We start from the raw sequence: 19,394 nt of genomic DNA on the forward strand, positions 1-19,394 counted from the left end.
ACATACTAATCTTGGTTGTCTAAACCTTTGTCTTTCTAGTCAAAACCGTTAAGTTCTTTTTACTTGGAGAAGCTATCAAAGTGTAAGAATACTGAGGAAAAGGGGGCTGGCCCTGTGGCCGAGCGGTTAAGTTTGCACGCTCTGCTTCGGCAGCCCAGAGTTTCGCCAGTTCACATCCTGGGTGTGGACATGGCACTGCTCATCAAGCCATGCGGAGGCGGTGTCCCACATGCCACAACAAGAAGGACCCACAACTAAAATATACAACTATGTACCAGGGGGCTTTGGGGAGAAAAAGGAAACATAAAATCTTAAAAAAAAAAATGGTTAACATGGTAAATTAAAAAAAAAAAAAGAATACTGAGGAAAAGAAAACTGTCTTTTATGGGATAAAAGTTTCACAAAACTGGGGGGCTGGCCTGGTGGTGTAGTTGTTAAGTTAAGTGCACTCTTCTTTGGCAGCCTGGGTTTGCAGGTTTGGATTCTGGGCACAGACTTACACCATTCATCAAGCCGTGCTGTGGCAGTGACCTGCATACAAAATAGAGGAAGATTGGCACAGATATTAGCTCGGGGCCAATCTTCCTCACCAAAAAAAAAAAAAAAAAAAATCCACAAAACTGAGCTTACACAGTAAGAACCAATGGTCCATCTCTTAAAATAAATTATGCTCAGAATCCCTCTGAGGGTATTGTAACTTGCCTTTTTCATAGTCCAGTTTTTGACCTTGATTGGTCTTTTTGTACCTTTTGCCTTCTATAATTCCTAAAACTTGGACAACTTCTCTCTTATTGGCTTCAGGGTGAATATGTTTTCTCCTTTCCCGACAACAGCTCTCTAAGATCTGAGCACCAAAGACAGAGTGGGCTGACCCCTCCTTGTAGCCCCTGATGGTGATCAGAATTGACATTGACAGGCGCCTCTTTTGCTTCAGCGCACTTCTGTGCTTCTGACTTGTTTCTTTGACTCCATTTTCCCCAATTCCACTCCCTCCTCTCTCTGTTTTACCTTCTGGTGGGATTTCTCCAAGTCTGCTGATACTGGATTATGTACACAAACATAATTACATGGAATTGTAGCCAAGAAGCAGACTCCTTTGGTGCTAGTTCCATGGAGACACGCAAGCTGATGAGCCTCCTTTCCATTTTTCTTCCAGACTAAGCCTCTGTTCAAGATACCCTTGCTCAGTACTGCAAGCACTTCATTTATGTTTCAATTGTTGCTATTATTGCTTCTAGAATAAACAAAAATTATACCCATTTCTCTAAAGATTCCATCCATTTCCAGGCAAAGGAAGTGTACTTCCTTAGACCTTTTCAAGTGTCACCTTTTTTCTTTTTTTGCTGAGGAAGATTCACCCTGAGCTAACATGTGTTGCCAATCTTCCTCTTTTTGCTTGAGGAAGATTCACCCCGAGCTAACATCTGTGCCAGTCTTCCTCTATTTTGTACGTGGGTTGCTGTCACAACATGGCCCCCGACGAGTGGTGTAGGTCTGTGCCCAGGAACCAAACCCAGGCTGCTAAAGAGGAATGTGCCAAACTTAACAATGGGGCTGGCCCCCACAAGTGTCATCTTTCTTAAAGGCCACGGGGATGCAGCTTTTTAGACATTGAGGAGAAGGGAAGAAGAGAAATTGTTCAGGCAAGCAAGAGAGGAAAGCTAGAAAAAGGCTGTATCTTGGGTAGAGCTGACAAGCTTATGGACAAAGTAGTCCATTAGAAGGTAAGCTACTTGAATGCAGGGATTATAGTCATACCCTTAGCTTGTAGCACATTACCCAGCACACAGTAGGTTTTCTGCAAATGTTTGTTAAATGAGATGCAAGAAAAAGTCTGAAGTCTGGAACCAGGTAATGAAGGCACATTCAGGTCATGGGGCAGAATCAGACACTTAGTAAGCAAGATTTGAAGTATCTGGAAAATAATAATTAGAGCAGGCAACACATCTAGAATCTAAAATGAGGATTGGGGCAGGAGAGGAAAGCCAAGGCAAGGGCCAAGGGTAGAGATAAATGGGAGTGAATAGATGCAAAGAGATTGCTGATAGACACATCCTAAGCTGCTGCATGAAACAAGTTTCCCCATATGCATCACATTTCCCCTTAAAGGCATGCTGTCAAGGCCACCATGTGCCAGTAAGCACTTAAATGCTGCACAATTCTTATAGAGACCACATTGGGGAGTGTATTAGCTGCCCAACCATGTATTGTGGGCCTCTCTCTATATATGGTCAATGAATTTTTTTCAGTCTCTCCTGTCTTTCACTTAGAAACTATCCATTACGTAGATCATTTTTTTGTTAGCCTTCTTTGCATCTATTTGAACTCATGAAGTGGAGAAATAAGAACTACGTAGGAACAGTGTATTTGTTAATAACTACAGTGAGTGGTTTTTAAGATTTTAAGTTTTAAATGTCTTCTAAACAACACAAAAATGACTACCAGACATAGAATTGTTAGTCTAATTCAGTACTTTAACCACTCCTGTTTCTAGAGCATGTTAAAGTCGTAGCAAGAATGAACTCTAGAAGATGTGAGAACCCATCTGGCCAATTCTGCCCAAACTCTTGGAGCAGGTAGCTCCATTTCATGGTAGCAAATGAGATCCACACACTACGATGTTCTATTTTTTAAAAATGTAACTTCTGTACATTTTTTTTCTCTGCTTCCATTTAATTGACTATCAGGGATCCAGAGAAAAAGTGGTGAGAAGTCAATGGATTGTTTACTCTGTAATGGTGAGAACCGAAACCAGCATTGTTGTCCCTCTGTTAAGTAATACTGTGAACAAACATACTCCCCAGGTTTGCTTTTCTGGGAAGCAGACCATGAAATGGAAATCAGTGTGCAGGAGGTTTATTAGGGAGTGCTCTCGGGATCAACATCTGTGGTATGCAAAGGAAGGAAGTAAAACTGGGCAAAGGGAGAACTTGAACTGTGATGATGGTTCCAGTGGAAGTCTAAGCTGACCTATAGGGAGTTCTGAAGCTGGGATGACCCTTCAGAATTGTCCTGAGTTGGGGTATAGGGGTTCCAACCTTGGGGACCTTTATATATCACATTAGTCAGTGGATGTGGGCTGCCCTGGGAATGGGGCATGGTACAGTTATCCACTGCTGCATAACTGACAACCCCAAACTTAGCAGCATAAATAACAACCATCATTTATTACAATTATCCCTTTAGTTTTGGGTGCTGACTGGGCTCAGCTAGGTGGTTCTTAGTTGGGGGCTCTCCTGTACTTGAGGTCACATGGTGGCTGGGGCTGGAGACATCTCGAATGCTTCCTTACTCACATGTCTGGTGGCTAATGATGGCTGTGACTCAACCTCAGCTGTGGCTGATAGCTGGAGCATGGCCTTGCCATGGTGATCTGAACCTCCTCCTGACATAGAAGATGTTTCTAAGGGCATTCCAAGAGCAAAAGCTGAAGTGATAGAGCCTTTTGTGACCTAGCCTTGGAGGTCCCATTCTATCGGTTGAGGAAGATACAAATATCTGCCCAAATTCAAGAGGAGTGGACACAGGGGCTCCCTCTTGATAGGAGATGTCCCATCGTAACAAGAGTGTGCAGGAAGGATGATATTGCTGTGACCACTTTTGAAAAATATAATCTGCCATAGGGCATGACCTTGAATGAGGCCATTATCATTAGCTGAGGCAACCCCTGTAAGGCATTAGCACCTGAGGTTTTTTTGCCATCAAGATTCCCCCAGCAGCTGAAAAATAAGTCCTGTATTCTGGAAGCAAGTCTAGGCATTCAGAGTATCCACCATATATATCTTCCTGTCCCTGTGTTTATTTTTTTGCTCTTTCTTTTCCAGCTTTATTAAGATATAATTGACATATAACACTGTGTAAGTTTAAGGTGTACAATATATTGATTTGATACATGTATACATTGCAAAATGATTATCATAGGAGCATTAGTTATCACCTCCTTCATCTCCCATAATTACCATTTCGTTTTTATGGTAAGAACACTTAAGATCTACTCTCTTAGCAACTTTCAAGTATATAATGCAGTACGTTAACTATAATCACCATGCTGTACATTAGATTCCCCAGAACTTACTCATTTTATAACTGGAAGTTTGTCCCCTTTGACCAATATCTTCCCATTTCCCTGGAAACCTCCATTCTACTCTCTTTTTCTATGAGTTTGGATTTTTTAGATTCCACATATAAGTGAGATCATACAGTATTTGTCTTTCTCTGTCTGACTTATTTCACTTTGCATAATGCTCTCAAGATCCATCCATGTTGTCACAAATGGCAAAGTTTCCTTCTTTCTTGTGGCTGAATAATATTGCATTGCCTATATATACCCATTTTCTTTATCCGTTCATCCATTGATAAACATTTAGGTTGTTTATCTTGGCTATTGTGAATAAGGCTGAAGGAACATGGGGGTGCAGATATCTCTTGGAGATCCTCTTTTCATTTCTTTAGGCTATATACCCAAAAGTGGGATTGCTAGGTCATATGGGAGCTCTATTTTTAATTTTTTGAGGAACTTCCATTCTGTTTCCGATAGCAGCTGTACCAATTTACACTCCCACCAACAGGGTACAAGGTTCCTTCTCTTCACATCCTTGCCAATATTTGTTATTTCTTGTCATTTTGATGATAGCCATTCTGACAGGTGTGATGTGATATCTCACTGTGGTTTTGATTTGCATTTCCCTGATGATTATTGATGTTGACCACCTTTACATGTACCTGTTGGCCTTTTGTATGTCCTCTTTGGAAAACTGTCATTCAGTTCCTCTGTCCATTCTTTAATCAGATTTTCTTTTTTTTTTGCTATTGAGTTGTATGCATTTCTTTTATATTTTTCATATTAACCCCTTATTAGATATATGATTTGCAAATATTTTCTACCATTCCGTAGGTTGCCTTTTCATTCTGTTGATGATTTTCTTTGCTGTGCAGAAGCTATTTAGTTTAATGTAGTCTCACTTAATTTTTGCTTTTCTTGCTTGTGCTTTTGGTGTCATATCCAAAAAATTGTTACCAAGACCAACAACAAGGAGCTTTTCTGCTATGCTTTCTTTCAGGAGTTTTATAGTTTCAGTACGACGCTTAAGTCTCTAATCCCTTTGGAGTTAATTTTTGTGAGTGGTGTAAGATAGGAGTCCAATTTTATTCTTCTGCATGTGATTTTCTACTTTTCCCAACATCACTTATTGAAGAGCTATCCTGTCCCCATTGAGTATTCTTGGATCCCTTGTCAAATATTAATTGAATATATATGTGAGGGTTTATTTCTGTGCTCTCAATTCTGTTCCATTGGTCTATGTGTCTATTTAATGTCAGTAAAATACAGTATACAACACAATATCCAACCAGTATGTTGTATATTTTCATGTTACTAATTAGCGGTCTTTCATTTCAGCTTGAGGAACTCCTTTCAGCATTTCTTGTTAGGCAGGACTAGTGGTGATGAACTCCCTCAGCTTTGTTTGTCTGACAAAGTCTTTCTCTCTCCTTCATTTCTGAAGAATATCTTTGCTGGATAGAGTTTTCTTGGCTGGCATTTTCTTTCAGCATTTTGAATATATCATCCCAATCTCTCCTGGCCTGTAAGGTTTCTGCTGAGAAATCTGTTTATACCGTTATGGAGGTTCCTTTGTAAGTTATAAGTTCCTTTTCTCTTGCTGCTTTTAAGATTCTCTCTTTATTTTGATTTTTGACAGTTTTATTATGATGTGTCTTGGAGAAGATCTCTTTAAATCGAGCTTGTTTGGTAACCTATAAGTTTCATGAACTTGGATATCCTAATATTTGCCCAGATTTGGGAAGTTCTCAGCCACTGTTTCTTTAATTAAGCTCTCTGCTTTCCTCTTCTTCTCCTGGAACTTTGATAATTTGCAGATTATTTCTTTTGATGGTATCCCACGAATCAAGTAGCCTTTTCACTCTTTTTCATTCTTTTTTCTTTTTCTCCTCTGATTAGATAATTTTAAAACTTCCTACCTTCTAACTTACAGATTCTTTCTTTGCTTGATCCATTCTGCTGTTGATGCTCTCCATTGCATTTTTCATTTTATTCATTGTATTCTTCAGTTCCAGAATTTGTTTGGTTCCTTTTTATGATTTGTATCTTCTTGTTAAACTTCTCATTTTGTTCATGTATTGTTTTCCTGATTTCACTGAATTGTCTGTGTTTTCTTGTAGCTCACTGAGTTTCCTTAAAACAGCTATTTTGAATTCTTTATCAGGTAAATTGAAATCTCCATGTCTTTGGGATCAGTTATTGGAAGATTACTGTGATCTAGTAACGGTGTCATGTTCCCTTGATTTTCATGTTCCTTTAAATTTTGTGTTGCTGTCTTTGTATTGAGGTAACAGTTACCTCATTTAGCCTTTGCTGACTTCCTTTGGGAGAGAAATGCCTTCCATCAGCCCTGCTAGGGATTCTGAGGCTTTCTCGGACCTTCTACGGATACACCTGCTCCACACTTCTTGCTCTCTCTTGTGGCAGAATTCTTAAGCTTATATCCTCCTCTCAATCCTGCAAGATACCAGGCCGAATGCTGACAGCCTCGCTTTTGTTTTCCCAAAGGTGGCACAAAAGCTCAAGTTTGTGGTCTTTCCCTGCACCACATATTTGGGCTGGCACAGGCTTTCTATGTGTGCTCACTAGCCATCTGTCAAAGCTTGCTCTTGCCATTGCCATGGGGAGTGTGCACAAGGAGCTGGCCACAGGGTGGGAGTTTGTGTGTGTGTGTACATGGAGCACTGAGGGTGCCCACAGGCCAGTTGGGGTAATCTATGGATGAGGTGTCCCCAGGGGCTCATGGTCAGTTTTCTTGATGGAGTCTATAACATGGTTAGTAGAATCTGCATCCCTTTAATGCCCTCTGAGAGTCCTGTCTGCCACTCTCTCAGCCTCTTCCCACTCCCAAAGTCATGCAGCTCACAATTCAGTACTCTAGATGAGGCAAGAAAGAAATGAGCCTCTTAGAAAGCTACCACACAGTGAGGGAAACCAGATACTCACTTACGTGCTCTCACTTTCCCTCAAGCAAGAAATCACAGGCCAAGAAGATCTCTCTTGGCCCTAAGTTGTGCCATGTTGGGGAGGGGTGATGTTAAACTGTTCCTCTTACTCTCTCCAAGGCATCCACTCATATATTTTTGCTCCAGTGGTGTGCTGAAACTTCTCCACTGGAAACCTGGACTTCACAAAGGCTCTCTCACCTGTAGGTGATTCTTCGTGCCAGGGTCTTCCAAGGGTTCCTGGACTGTGGCAAAGAGAGGCTAGAGCTGGTTCACAGGCCACTACAGGGTTCATAGCTGGGACTGAAGTCTGCATGCCTGTTACCTGACACATGGGTGAGTGAGACTCCTCTTGGGTCCCTTGGCGAATGGTGCTGGCTCCCATAGCTCCCACAGAGGCACTTTTGTCCATGGATGGATGTCAAATTGCTGTTGTTGAGGTAGGGGACATGAAAGAGGGATTTCTTATTTAGCTATGATGCTGAGGTCACTCTTGTCCCTGTGTTAAAAAATTTGGAGACCATGCATACTTTTTTCATCCCTATGTTTAACAATGCTGAGAATAAGCAAAAATAACTTAGATACTTGTTCCAGGAAATGCTTTCTCCTAAAAGATGAGACTTTGAACCAGCGAAAATAGCTTGCTCATCAAAGCTCACTTCAAGACTTCTCTTTCACTGAGCCCACCAATCCAAAATCGTAGTATCATTAAATTCTGCCCAATCCCAAGTAAGTTCTTTGCCTCAAAATCATACAACTCAGGCCCTAAAGCCCTAAAATATCATCCCTGAATTTATCCATTTGAGACACCACCAAAGCTCTGTTAAATTGGTGTTCTCTTTTACTATAATAAGTCTATTAAACTTAGCTTTACTTGGTTAATATGTTATTCTGGGGGTCTTTTAGGGGAGCTGAGAACTGAGAATGGGAAAAAAAGTGTCTAAGCATTTTTTCCTTAGTGTAGCCTCAGAAGAACCTGGTTCTACAGTGAGTTGCCAAAATGAGAATGTTGTCATTTCTGGGAAAAAATGAGCTATTTACCAATTCAGCCATTGATGGTGTGAAAAGTCAAATTCCTCCAACAGAAACATAAATCTCAGGATTCAAAGGGACTTGAAATTTATCTAGTCCAATCCATCTACTTGATACAGATGGGGAAGAGGCTCAAATTAGAGCAAATTTTTCTCCTATACTGCTGAAGGGGCCCCTTCACAGCAGCTGAGGGTTTTAGGTTTCCTCTGCTTCCTTATCTCCCCTCTTCATTCTCTTCCTTTCCCCAGGCCCTGTTTTCCCTCTTTGCAGACTAGAGGAAATCTCAGTCCCCCATCGGGTTTTGGTGGAGGGAGTCTGTGTTGCCACAGGGTTTTTAGGGCTGGGCGTTTTCAACAAAAGTATTTTTAAAATACCTCCCATGCCAGGAAGCTGACATCTGCTTTCTATTATCTGAAAGGTCTCATTAACAGATAATATTGTGTTGTCCACACCCCATTTTTGTAGTTGAAAGAAAGTCAGGGTTAAATTTTTTTGGTACAATCTCATAAATAATGGAACAAACTTCCTAGGAGTGTAGGCTTTCCTATTCACTTCACCCTGAAAATTTTGGAAGAATTGAGGGAAAAAAGTATTTTATCTTGTCTTTATGGGAAAAATAACTAGATGGTAGGGTTCTGGATTAGAAGTTTTTTCAGATGTTTGCCTTTTAGCTAATTTATCCTTTTAAAAATGTGATTACCAGGTCCTTGGTATATGTTAATTAACTTGAAATGTCACTAGCTTAAAATGAAAAATACAATTGATAGTGACTTTAGTAACAACTCACAATTTGCTATTCATATATTGGTCAGTGAGAAAAAAAATCTATGCATGCACATGTGACAAAGATTATTGGAAATCTTTTTATAAATAAAAGTGAAAAGAAGTTACACAGGGCTCTAAAGAGTGTCCCGCTGGACTCTTACTGTGTGAAGATGGAGTGTTATGCAGAGGTGACCTTTCCTGAGTCTCAGGGTTTCTTCCTTTTCTTTTACACTGTTGACTACTTGCTTCTCCCGCATCACAGATAATTCACAACAGATGATTTCTTTGTATAGCTTTTATTTTTACGCTGGGACAAATGTTGATATATCCGACATTATTTTCAATTATAGAGTTTAATAATCCACTCTACAGTTTTTACACATTAAAAAATCTGAGTGTGATGCATGTGTGATGGTGGGAGCACATATTTATAGTAACACAGTGCACTCATTATGGCACTGCATTGAGTTCAGAGTTTTTTCTAAGCTGCAACAAAATGTGCACATTCTAAACTCAAGTTAGAAATAGAGATACAGCCTATAAACTTCTCTTTTTGACAAGACCCATACAAACTACACCAACATTTTGTTCCCAAGGTTTTTTTTTCTCTAAATAGTAGTGTTTCACATGAAAAAAATTATTAGACTTTTGAGTATTTCTTTGTTAGTTTACTCTCAACACATAAAGGACTTGAGGAGGATTACAAAAATATAGATTATGTAATAAGGGAAAATTAAGAGCTTCAAATTTTGTAGAAGATTCTGCACAGTTTAAAGATACACTACACCTTCATCTCTGAGTCCTAGACGTCAAAGCTTTTTCTTGTTTTACTCATGACTCTAAATGATCAAGTTTTTAAAAAAGAAATTAAAAGATCACTCACAAAAATATTTTGTGAATATTTTCTACTAATTATGATTTAATATACATTAACTAATAAAGAAGTTTATTATTTTCCTTACAAATGTACATTAAAAATCCTGTCAGAATTATGATCACCCCTATGAGGTACAATTACATTTACTCCCTGTCTCTCTACATGCATCTCCGGTCTTCTCAGTGTTTACACGTGAATCCTAAAACATTGACAATAGAGCAATCCTCCCTCTAGTGACTTTGGCCAATCACTCTGAATCAAAAGAAATATTACCTATAATGTTAAATTTATTTTTAAATGTATCTGTTCCACAAGACTCTTATTTAAAAATGACGTAGTGATCAAATATGATATTGTTCTGTATTTAAGCTTGTTTAAGAAAGTGTGTATAAGAATGTCTTATTAAATAAGTAAAAGGATTTTGAAATAGAATGTGTATGGTCATGAAACCCTAAATGTCTGAAGGAAAAACTACTAAAGTGATTTAATGCAGGACCAATTGTAGAAATTTCAATTAACTATTTATCTTCAAATTTGAGAGACATTATATGCCATCCCTTCTTGTCCTCTGTTGACTTCTCTGCCTCTTACCACCTTTCCCCTAAACCATATTGTGATTATCCATAAAAGCCTAGAATATGCTTTTGTCTTCTTCTGGAGCTACATATTCCCTAAGTAAACAATTAAGTACCAAAGTGTTCCAGGGCATTGACTCCGAAACCAGACTGCCAAGGATGGACTCCAGGTGCTATCACTTATTCTAGTGCTCTCAGGCAAGTTACCTAACTTTCCTGTGCCTCAGTTTCCTTATCTGTAAAACAGAGACAATAGTAGTATCTGTCTCAGAAGTTGACATGAGAATTAAATGAGCTAATAAAGGTAAAGTACTTAAAAACAGTGCTTGGCATACAGTAACTGTTCAATAAATTTTTTAAAACATCATTCTGATAATGATAACTTCAAAGACTAACTTTATACCAATGACACCCAAATTTCTATCTCTGTCTCCAGCCTCTAGTTTTCTTAATTTTGTTGAAAAATAAAATGAAATTTGGTCTTATCTTTATATAAAACCATGCTATACCCACCTATAAGACATTTATTTAACACCTATTGTATGCTAGATACTTTTTTTCCCAGTGCCAGAAATACAGAGGCAAATAATTCTTTGTTCTCTTTTCGGTGAGAAAAACAAGTAAACAAATGGTTACAGTACAAAGTGATAAATATTTGGGTTGAGATATGTATGGGCTATAAAAGTATTGAAGAGATTCATCTCAATCAGATTTTGCTCAAACATTGTGATTTATCTATGGATGTATCTCAAATTACCCCAAAACTTGGCCGCTTAAAACAACAAACATTTATCATCGCGTCTTCCTGTGTTCAGGAATCTGGGCGCAGCTCAGCTGGACACTGTTGGCTCAAGGTGCCTCACAGGCTGCAATCAAGGTGTGGGCAGGGGCTGCATTGATCTCAAGGCTGAAGTGAAGGAGGATCTGCCTCCAGGCTCACTCACGTGTTTGTTGGCAAGATTCATTTCCTCACGGGTTGTTGGACTAAGGGTCTCAGTTTCTTACTGGCTGTCAGCTGGAGCCCTTCCTTCTTTGCTGCCATGTGGGCTTCTCCACAGGGCAGCTGACAACATGGTAGCTGGCTTCCCCAAGGGGCATCTGAGAGAACAAGCAAGAAAGGTCCAGCAGGACTGATGTCAGTCTTTTTGCAACTGAATCTCAGAAGTGACATTCCATTGTTTGCCATATCCTATTTGTTAGAAGCAAGTCAAAGGTTCAGCTCACAGTCAGTTGGAGGAAATTACACAAGGGCTTGAATACCAGAAGGTGGGGATCATTAGGGACCATCTTAAAGTCTGCCTACCTCAAATAAGATGAATTATATTTGTCTTTTTTGTTACCACTTATCTCCTTCTCTGCCTTCTCTACTTTCTCCACTCCCTCCCTCTCTGTAGATGCACTCACTGCAAGGTGTTCTCTCCACTTCAGGAAAGTCACAGGACTCCAATAAGTCCAGAGAAAAGTGATAAAAATATTCTATATTCTGAATAGCTTCAAGGTATAATTTGAGTGAGATAGAGATAAATTCAATGATCACAAAGTCATCACAGATAATTATGGGAAATCTGGACACAAATTTCATTAGCAGCTATCAATATCTTGGGAAAACATTACTGGGTTCTGCCACCAATCACTTGTGCCATGCTCAGAGAAAATTCTAGCCTGAACCTCTATGTCAGGAAAGCAGGCACGGCTCAGGAAAGAGAAGACTCTGTTGCCAGCTGCATGAATCACCTGGGCAAGCCACTTACCCTTCTTGTGCTTTGGTTTCCTCCTCTGTAAAGTGGCTGTGATGGGTGCCTGCACTGTCCACTGTCACAGGACCCTTGACATGTCCCGTGACAATACATAGGGGGATTTAATACATGTTTTGAAAAATTGCCAAGTGCTGATGAAAGTGAGCCATCGTTATCATTTTCTTCATCATTAGGTCTAAGAACATTTTTTCTTATCAGTGGGAATTACATTTTACAAGCTAAGAAAGCGTCATGGAAAGTCCCATTAGTTTCCAAAGGGCGATTTCCCTCAAATTTTTACAGAATGAGATACTTTCCTAAAAGTTTCATGCTTTAGACCTCCATTTCCTCCTTTCCCCACCCCATGCACATACTTACACTCTCCTCACATTCTCAGTAAACCGGTGGTATGAATCTTTGCATTGCCGTTGGACAAATCTGTGCCCATCAGAAATTGTAAACACAATTAAAGACTGACATTTCTATAGTCGCAATAAAATTAGTTAAAAATAAAAGTAATCTACTATGAACATTTTTAGATACCTTTCAAATTTCACTTGTAAACATTTAAAAATTTTGTTTTGGACGTAATCCAAGGTTGATGAGAATCCTTGCATTATGACTTAAGTTACAAGTCTCAGAACAATTTAACCCTGTAGTTTGCCTTTCTCTTGAGTTCCACAGCCAGCCAAGTTTATTCCATGTGCTTGTGGTCAGTGAGCCTCTGGAGGTGGTCTTGACTGAAATGTGGGAGAAGTAGTGTCCTGGGAAGAACCTTGAGAATCTGCTACAGTAGTGTTCTCTACACTTTACTGGCCGTGTATCCCATGAGTAAAAGCTATGTGAGCACACTCTCCTATAAGTATAATTTTAAATTTATAAATTATATACACATCAGTCTATATTAATATATTATGCATATTATAAAAGATAAGCAGTCTATAAATAGAAAACAGTGAGATAAAACACAATATTTTAAAAATAAAATTTAACATTACATTTATTAATGGTACACCAAAACTTTTAGCCTCAAATTGTAGAGATTTGTATTGATGTCTAGACAGTTGGTTTATAAATGCCTGGCAAATTAATCTGGCATTCTACTATCACTTGCTAACACTGAAAAGTATGAAAATACACTTAGGACTAGACTCATTGCTTATAACAATTATGTATATCTATATTTCAAACAGTCTTCTTGGAAATTTTTATTTTTATTTTTTTGGCCTACATCTTTGCAGAACTGGTTGGGTCACCAAAATTTCATCTCTTAGTGTGGCTGAAAGGGAGCTCCTTCAAGGAGTGAGAGAAATAGCATTCTGTCATTTTCCTTCTTTTAAAAAATTTATTCTCACATTATAAATATTATCACCAATCCAAGGTTGTTTTCAGGAGCCTTTTAAAGCTAATGATCCACTAGTGAGTGTGAACTTAGTTAAACTAGATGGTATAATCCATAAATCTGTTTAACCAGCCAAAGAAAACAGCCATATGTTGTGATATTCAGAAAACAACACAAGAGCAAAGATGACATCATTATCCCTCAACATAGTAGAGTACAGACTGAAATATTAGCTGAGGGTACCTGTTTACTGCATATTAGTAAAGTGCAACTTCTTTTTTATTTTTAAAGATAGAAATAGATATAAATAAGAATCTTGATATATATTTTTTTCCACACAGAGGTGTGTACACTTGAGTTTGGAGACCACCATACCAAATCTCTTTGGGGTTCATCGGAGTCCCCAATGAGGCCTGGGCAGGGTGGGTTGTGCAGAGGGGTGCAGGAGAGCAAGCAGACAGAACTCTCGGCCCCCTACCCATGCTGTAACCAAGAGTGCTGATTTCATTTATATTATATTTTACACATTGAGCTTCCTGACATTTTTCATTGGGACAAAGGTTTACGCAGCTAAAACATGTTGAAACTTTCCTAGAAGCCCATGGACCACAGTTCGGACAAGCTTTTGAAACTGAACACTGAACAGTAAAGTTACCAAGATTGTCTTTCACTAAAGAGGTAAATATACCAGTTTTTAAAGTTCCCAAGTTTTATTTTTCTTACATGCAAAATCACAGCCTTAGCTCTAAAAGAGGAAATACTTCTTTATTTAGCCAAACATGCTACAGAAGTTTTGAAAGTAATCAAACGCTAAATAAAAGCATTGGCTAAAAAATGCATTATTTATTTATTCTTAATTGAGACAGTTAGAAAAAGTTTTAAATATTTTAGAAACAAATCATATTAAAACGAAGCTTAAAAAAGGATATGGTTCTCGTAATATCTCAGTGAACTTAATCTTGGTTTGTCTAGGGATTTTGGAAATACCATTTAACTCATGCATCTTAAGATAATAGAGAATCAGAGGACTCTGACCTCCAAAATTGAAGAGCACACGGTTAAACTCTGGACCACTGCTACTATAATGGGACTGTAAGGAGAAGAAAAAAATCAAGTCAATTATTACTTTTGTGTATTTTTAAATAACTCTAAATAAAATATAACTGCATTTTAACTATAAACATAATTACTATCTGGAATATTAAAATAAATAAATGAAAATTCTGCCAAGCAACAAATTAAAGGACTTTATACTAAAGTATGAGTCTATGAGTAGGTGTAGTCATGCTCTTCTATCTTCTAGTCTTTTTATTAATCAGCAAACTTGCAGACAGGCCAATGGAGATTATTTTATCTGAAGAATAGAAAGAAAAAAGAATGAAGAAAATTAACAGATCCCCAGAAAAAATAGATGAAGAAATAATGACTGAAACTTCCAAATTTTACAAAAAACACATCCATGAAATTTAACTGCCAGTAGGTTAAATTCTCACCTGGACACATCATCGTCAAAGTGTTGAAAGACAAAGACAAAGAGAAAAATCTCAAAAGTACCATGAGAAAAACAACATATAAGAGAACTCCAATAAGATTAACAACCGACTTGTCATCGGAACAAAGGAGGCCAGAAGGTATTTGGATAACATAATCAAAGTGCTGATGGAAAAAGTTGTCGACCATGAATTCTACGTCACGGAAACAACAACCCTAAGTATAATTGCTCTAAGATTCTATTATTGACTCCTTGTGGGATAAAAGTCAATGTAGCAACTACTCATATGCTAAGTCTTTCCTCAATTTTTGTAATGCCTATATGGGAGATATATTATTGATTCCACTTCCTGTGGGGAAATAAGATATTATTCTTACTTACTTTTATTGGTATTTAAAGTTCTCTTGTGTTTCTCTTGCTTATGGTCACTTTTTCATTGCAATCATTCATAGGTGCTCCAGAATTATTTCAAATAGTGTGTCTACCATAAACAAAAGCAATTCTTTGACGGTGAAAATTTAATGTTAATGTCAGATGTATTTTCTATGATGTAAATCATTTACTTCATCTTAATTTCCCATGACAATTTACATCAGGCTATATCTAGCCTGATCTTTAAATTGCATGCAAAACCAGACCAAGCTCTGTCTAGATTAAAAGGAAATCTTGCTGTCTGGAAAGATGTTTTATGATCCTTTTCCTGGCTTATGCCTTGGGTATTGTAACAGAAACTCTATCTCACTGAAATTCTAGAAATAGACATTTCTGTTATTTTTCTGCAGTTATCAGGGTTTTTTTGTGTGCGTATATGAGGAAGATTGGCCCTGAGCTAACATCTATTATCAATCATCCTCTTTTTTTTTTTTTTTTAAAGATTTTATTTTTTCCTTTTTCTCCCCAAAGCCCCCCGGTACATAGTTGTATATTCTTCGTTGTGGGTCCTTCTAGTTGTGGTATGTGGGACGCTGCCTCAGCGTGGTTTGATGAGCAGTGCCATGTCGGCGCCCAGGATTTGAACCAACGAAACACTGGGCCGCCTGCAGCGGAGTGCGTGAACTTAACCGCTCAGCCACGGGGCCAGCCCCTAATCATCCTCTTTTTGCTTGAGGAAGATTGCTGCTGAGCTAACATCTGTGGTGCCAATCTTCCTCTATTTTGTATGTGGGATGCTGCCACAGCATGGCTTGATGAGTGGTGTGTAGGTCCATGACCAGGATCCAAACCTGTGAACCCTGTGCTGCCGAAGTACAGCATGTGAATTTAACCACTATGCCACCAGGTTGGCCTGATTACCAGTTTTTAAAACGGAAAAAATCACAGTTCACAGCTCCTTCTTCCTCTGTGAGGATCCCTGATTTTTTAAGGATAGTGCAACCAGGTATGAGCAGAACTAGGTATTAAATGCAAACCCACTGTTTTTCTTAGATACATTAAAGCAAAAGGTCTCAAGTTGCCCAAAGAACTCTTGCTAGAGACAGTCCAAATAGCCAAAACAATTAACAGCGGCTCCACTGCTTCCATTTACCCCTACAAAAGATAATGGCAGAAAATTGTCAGAGAATTTTAAGATTCCATAAAACAAGACGTTTATAGCCAAAAGTTGACTGACTTCTAAATTTGAAGAACCAAGCAATCCTATAAACTTTGGAAGAATCACAATGGATGAACTAAAAAGTCCAAGGGATGGTTTTGGTGTTCAATTTTTCTGTTAATTTATTAAAAGATAATTTCTGACAATGACTAGAAAGCTACACTTTGATTTTGGAGGTTTGAGTGTGTGTCCTGTCAGTAAGTGCTCATATGGGTATTGGGAACCCACAGGCACCATTCAGCATTTGGACAACCCTGGCGCTTAGAAAATTTTTCTTTATATTGAAGTGAAATCTGTCCCCTTTCAGTTTCACTTAATGGTAAAAGTAAAAACTTTTTGATTCGTACTGGTAAAAAACTTTTTTGAGCCACACAGAAAACGTCTAATCCTGTTTTCCTACAGTAGCTTTCTACATATTTGAAACCAGTTATTATGGCTTCCAGAGCTTTTCTTTTCTAGTGGAAATGCCTTTAAATATTTTGGCCATTGCTCAAACAATTTGGTTTCAGAGGCCTTTGTCATCCTGATTATTTTCTGCTCAGAACATTCAGGGCTCCAAAATGAACATAATACACCATTATTGTCCAACGAGCATAGAGTAGATCCCATTTGTCTATTTAAACAGCTCAAGAATATAGGAGATTTGGGGGTCAACAACATTCTACTGTTGACATATACAGAGCTTACTGCTAAAAACGATGCCTAAATCTTTTCAAACGCCTCTAAGCCAAGGCTTTATTATTCTATACTTATGGGACTGTAATTTTGGGCCTTCATACTTTTTCCACCATAAAAGTTTATCTTCTAGGATCAGGCCAATTACCCTAGCCTGTTGTGAACTTTGGTCATCCAGTGTATCCAGTGTATATCTAATAAAAATGGCAACCACATTTTTATCCAAGTTGTTGATAAACTAGTCTGCGTGGGACAGGGCCAATGATGCAGCAACATAGTGTGCTACCAAAGACATATCTGCAATTTGCTTTCCATCTTTTAGCAGTCAGCTGAAAAAGGTGATTCAGTCAGTTACAAATCCATCTGTGCATATTTCTTCAGCTTGTAAACAAAGCATAAAAGACCATTTTTAGCGCTTGCTGAAGATGAGATATACAATTTGTATTATATTTCCCTGATTTTGAAATATAGCAATATCACCCTCTCCCACCCCAAATGGTTTGATATTGTGACTGATCCCAAATTGACTCCTAGAGATCACCAGTTTCTATCCTAAGTACTTACAAAACATCATTGGCAGCACTGTGGAGGTTGGAAGAGATTCTATATACCAGGATTATTAAAGATCAGGAAATATACGAAAACTGACTTTCGGAAAGTGGTTTTTATATAGGCATGATTTAAGATTTAAAATAATGGTCAGACTTGACTAGATAATTCAGATAAAATTCTAGCAAGAAAGACTGCGACAGATTTAAAACCTAATTGTCTAACAAGAGATTGAATTCAGAGTTTTAAGCCAATAACCTTATCAAATCTTGGCTAAAGCAAAACAAGGTCACAAGTCCCTAGGATCTCTATTTGGGAGGCACCTTCAGGAACTATTAACTTCAGGAGAAACTAAACATTCAAGATTTAAGAGTAACAGTAGCTACTTGTGGTCAGTTATTCTAGAACCGTGGAATAACTGAGGAGGAGGACAAGTCAATCATTGCCGAAAACTCCTTTGAAGTTTTCCCTGCAACTTTGACTGATGCTTATTGAGATGAGAGCCATATTTGTATGTCAACCCAAGGAAAAGCCATGCCAGAAGTGTGAGGAAAAGATAAATGTTATTTTTTTTCTTTAGAGATGAGGATATTTTCATTAAAAAATAAGACTTTTTAATATTAAGATCAACCTCACCAATAAATCTCTTTTGATCATTAAACTTTTTCTAAAATATATATCAAGAATGTCATAACCAACATGACCTATGTGAAGCTGTTCAATGAGTTATATTGCAAACTAAAGAAGTAAGAATATTTTTTATGATTATTATACTTCAAACCTTGGTTGTTAGACTTGATAATCTTGGTACTTCCTTGGACGTGAGCAGTGTATATGCTCTTGGGTTCTTTAAAATTTCCGCCATATTGAAGTCTATAGCTAAAACAGAAAATAAAATAGTTTCTTAAATTCTGGGGTTTTTTCCTTCATAAAAAGCATGATACCCCTTCTTTCTCCCAGAAATGTACCCTAAACATGGAGAGCGGTAAACATGGTTGAAAGAAGTTTAGGATATTGTTATAGCTTGTCCCAGGCAGAGGAAACAAATATTTCATCTCATTTTTATTTAATAGGGGTTTAGAGTTTATAAAATTCATTCATTTGCATTATCTCATGTCATCCTCACAAACCATTCTGTGAGCTAAGTAATATTTTTCACAATTTACAGATGAGGAAACTAAAGTGCAGGAAACTCTATGACTTGCTCTAAGCTATCATTTATTAAGAGCAGAGGGAGACGACAAAAACCGAGGTCTTTTATGTATGAGTTCAGAGTTCTTTCCATGACTCTCTAGTTAAATGCAATAGGAGGCTTGGGCCTCTGCATGTTAGAGTCCACCTTTTCCATATACTGACAACAAACCCTGATAATGAAAGTCTTGGTAATTTTTTCTTGCAACCAGCGTGAATATGCATGTGGGTACCCAGGAAATCTTGCCATGTCTTAAAAGAAAGGATAACCATATGATTCAATCAGCAATGTCAATCAGCCTAGAAACACAAGTTAGTTATTATGGATATCTTAACACAGATCAGAGAAAACAGGTGATCTCAGAGGTTTGTACTAGATTCTGGCACAATTATTATTACCAGTTACCAGGTAGAGGTTGCGATGTTGACAAACGTAGAAGAGTTGAGGAAAGTCACTTGGATTGACATTTGACATTAGACATTAAAAGATACTAGATATTAGTTTGAAATACTAGAGGCAAGTAGGCATGTATTTATTTAATCTGGCACAGATTAAAGAATTGG

At 38.0% G+C, this 19,394-nt stretch overlaps 1 protein-coding gene across 6 annotated transcripts in view; it reads right to left on the reverse strand.

The window, feature by feature from the left end:
* The window catches only part of FAM227B (family with sequence similarity 227 member B), a 217,312-nt gene that overhangs the window by 17,732 nt on the left and 180,186 nt on the right, over positions 1 to 19,394 (reverse strand). For 4 of the 6 annotated variants that reach the window (XM_046654495.1, XM_046654496.1, XM_046654492.1 and 1 more), the window contains 2 exons: positions 18,421 to 18,518; positions 14,262 to 14,422 (listed from right to left, as the gene is read on the reverse strand). In XM_046654495.1, the coding sequence (XP_046510451.1) occupies positions 14,262 to 14,422; positions 18,421 to 18,518 (259 nt within the window). Of the gene's footprint in view, positions 1 to 7,330; positions 7,435 to 11,198; positions 11,353 to 14,261; positions 14,423 to 18,420; positions 18,519 to 19,394 lie in introns of all 6 variants that reach the window. The other 2 variants (XR_006887608.1, XR_006887609.1) reach the window with 2 other exon arrangements.

This window comes from Equus quagga, chromosome 2 (assembly GCF_021613505.1).
Source record: "Equus quagga isolate Etosha38 chromosome 2, UCLA_HA_Equagga_1.0, whole genome shotgun sequence".
Classification (NCBI taxonomy): Eukaryota; Metazoa; Chordata; class Mammalia; order Perissodactyla; family Equidae; genus Equus; species Equus quagga.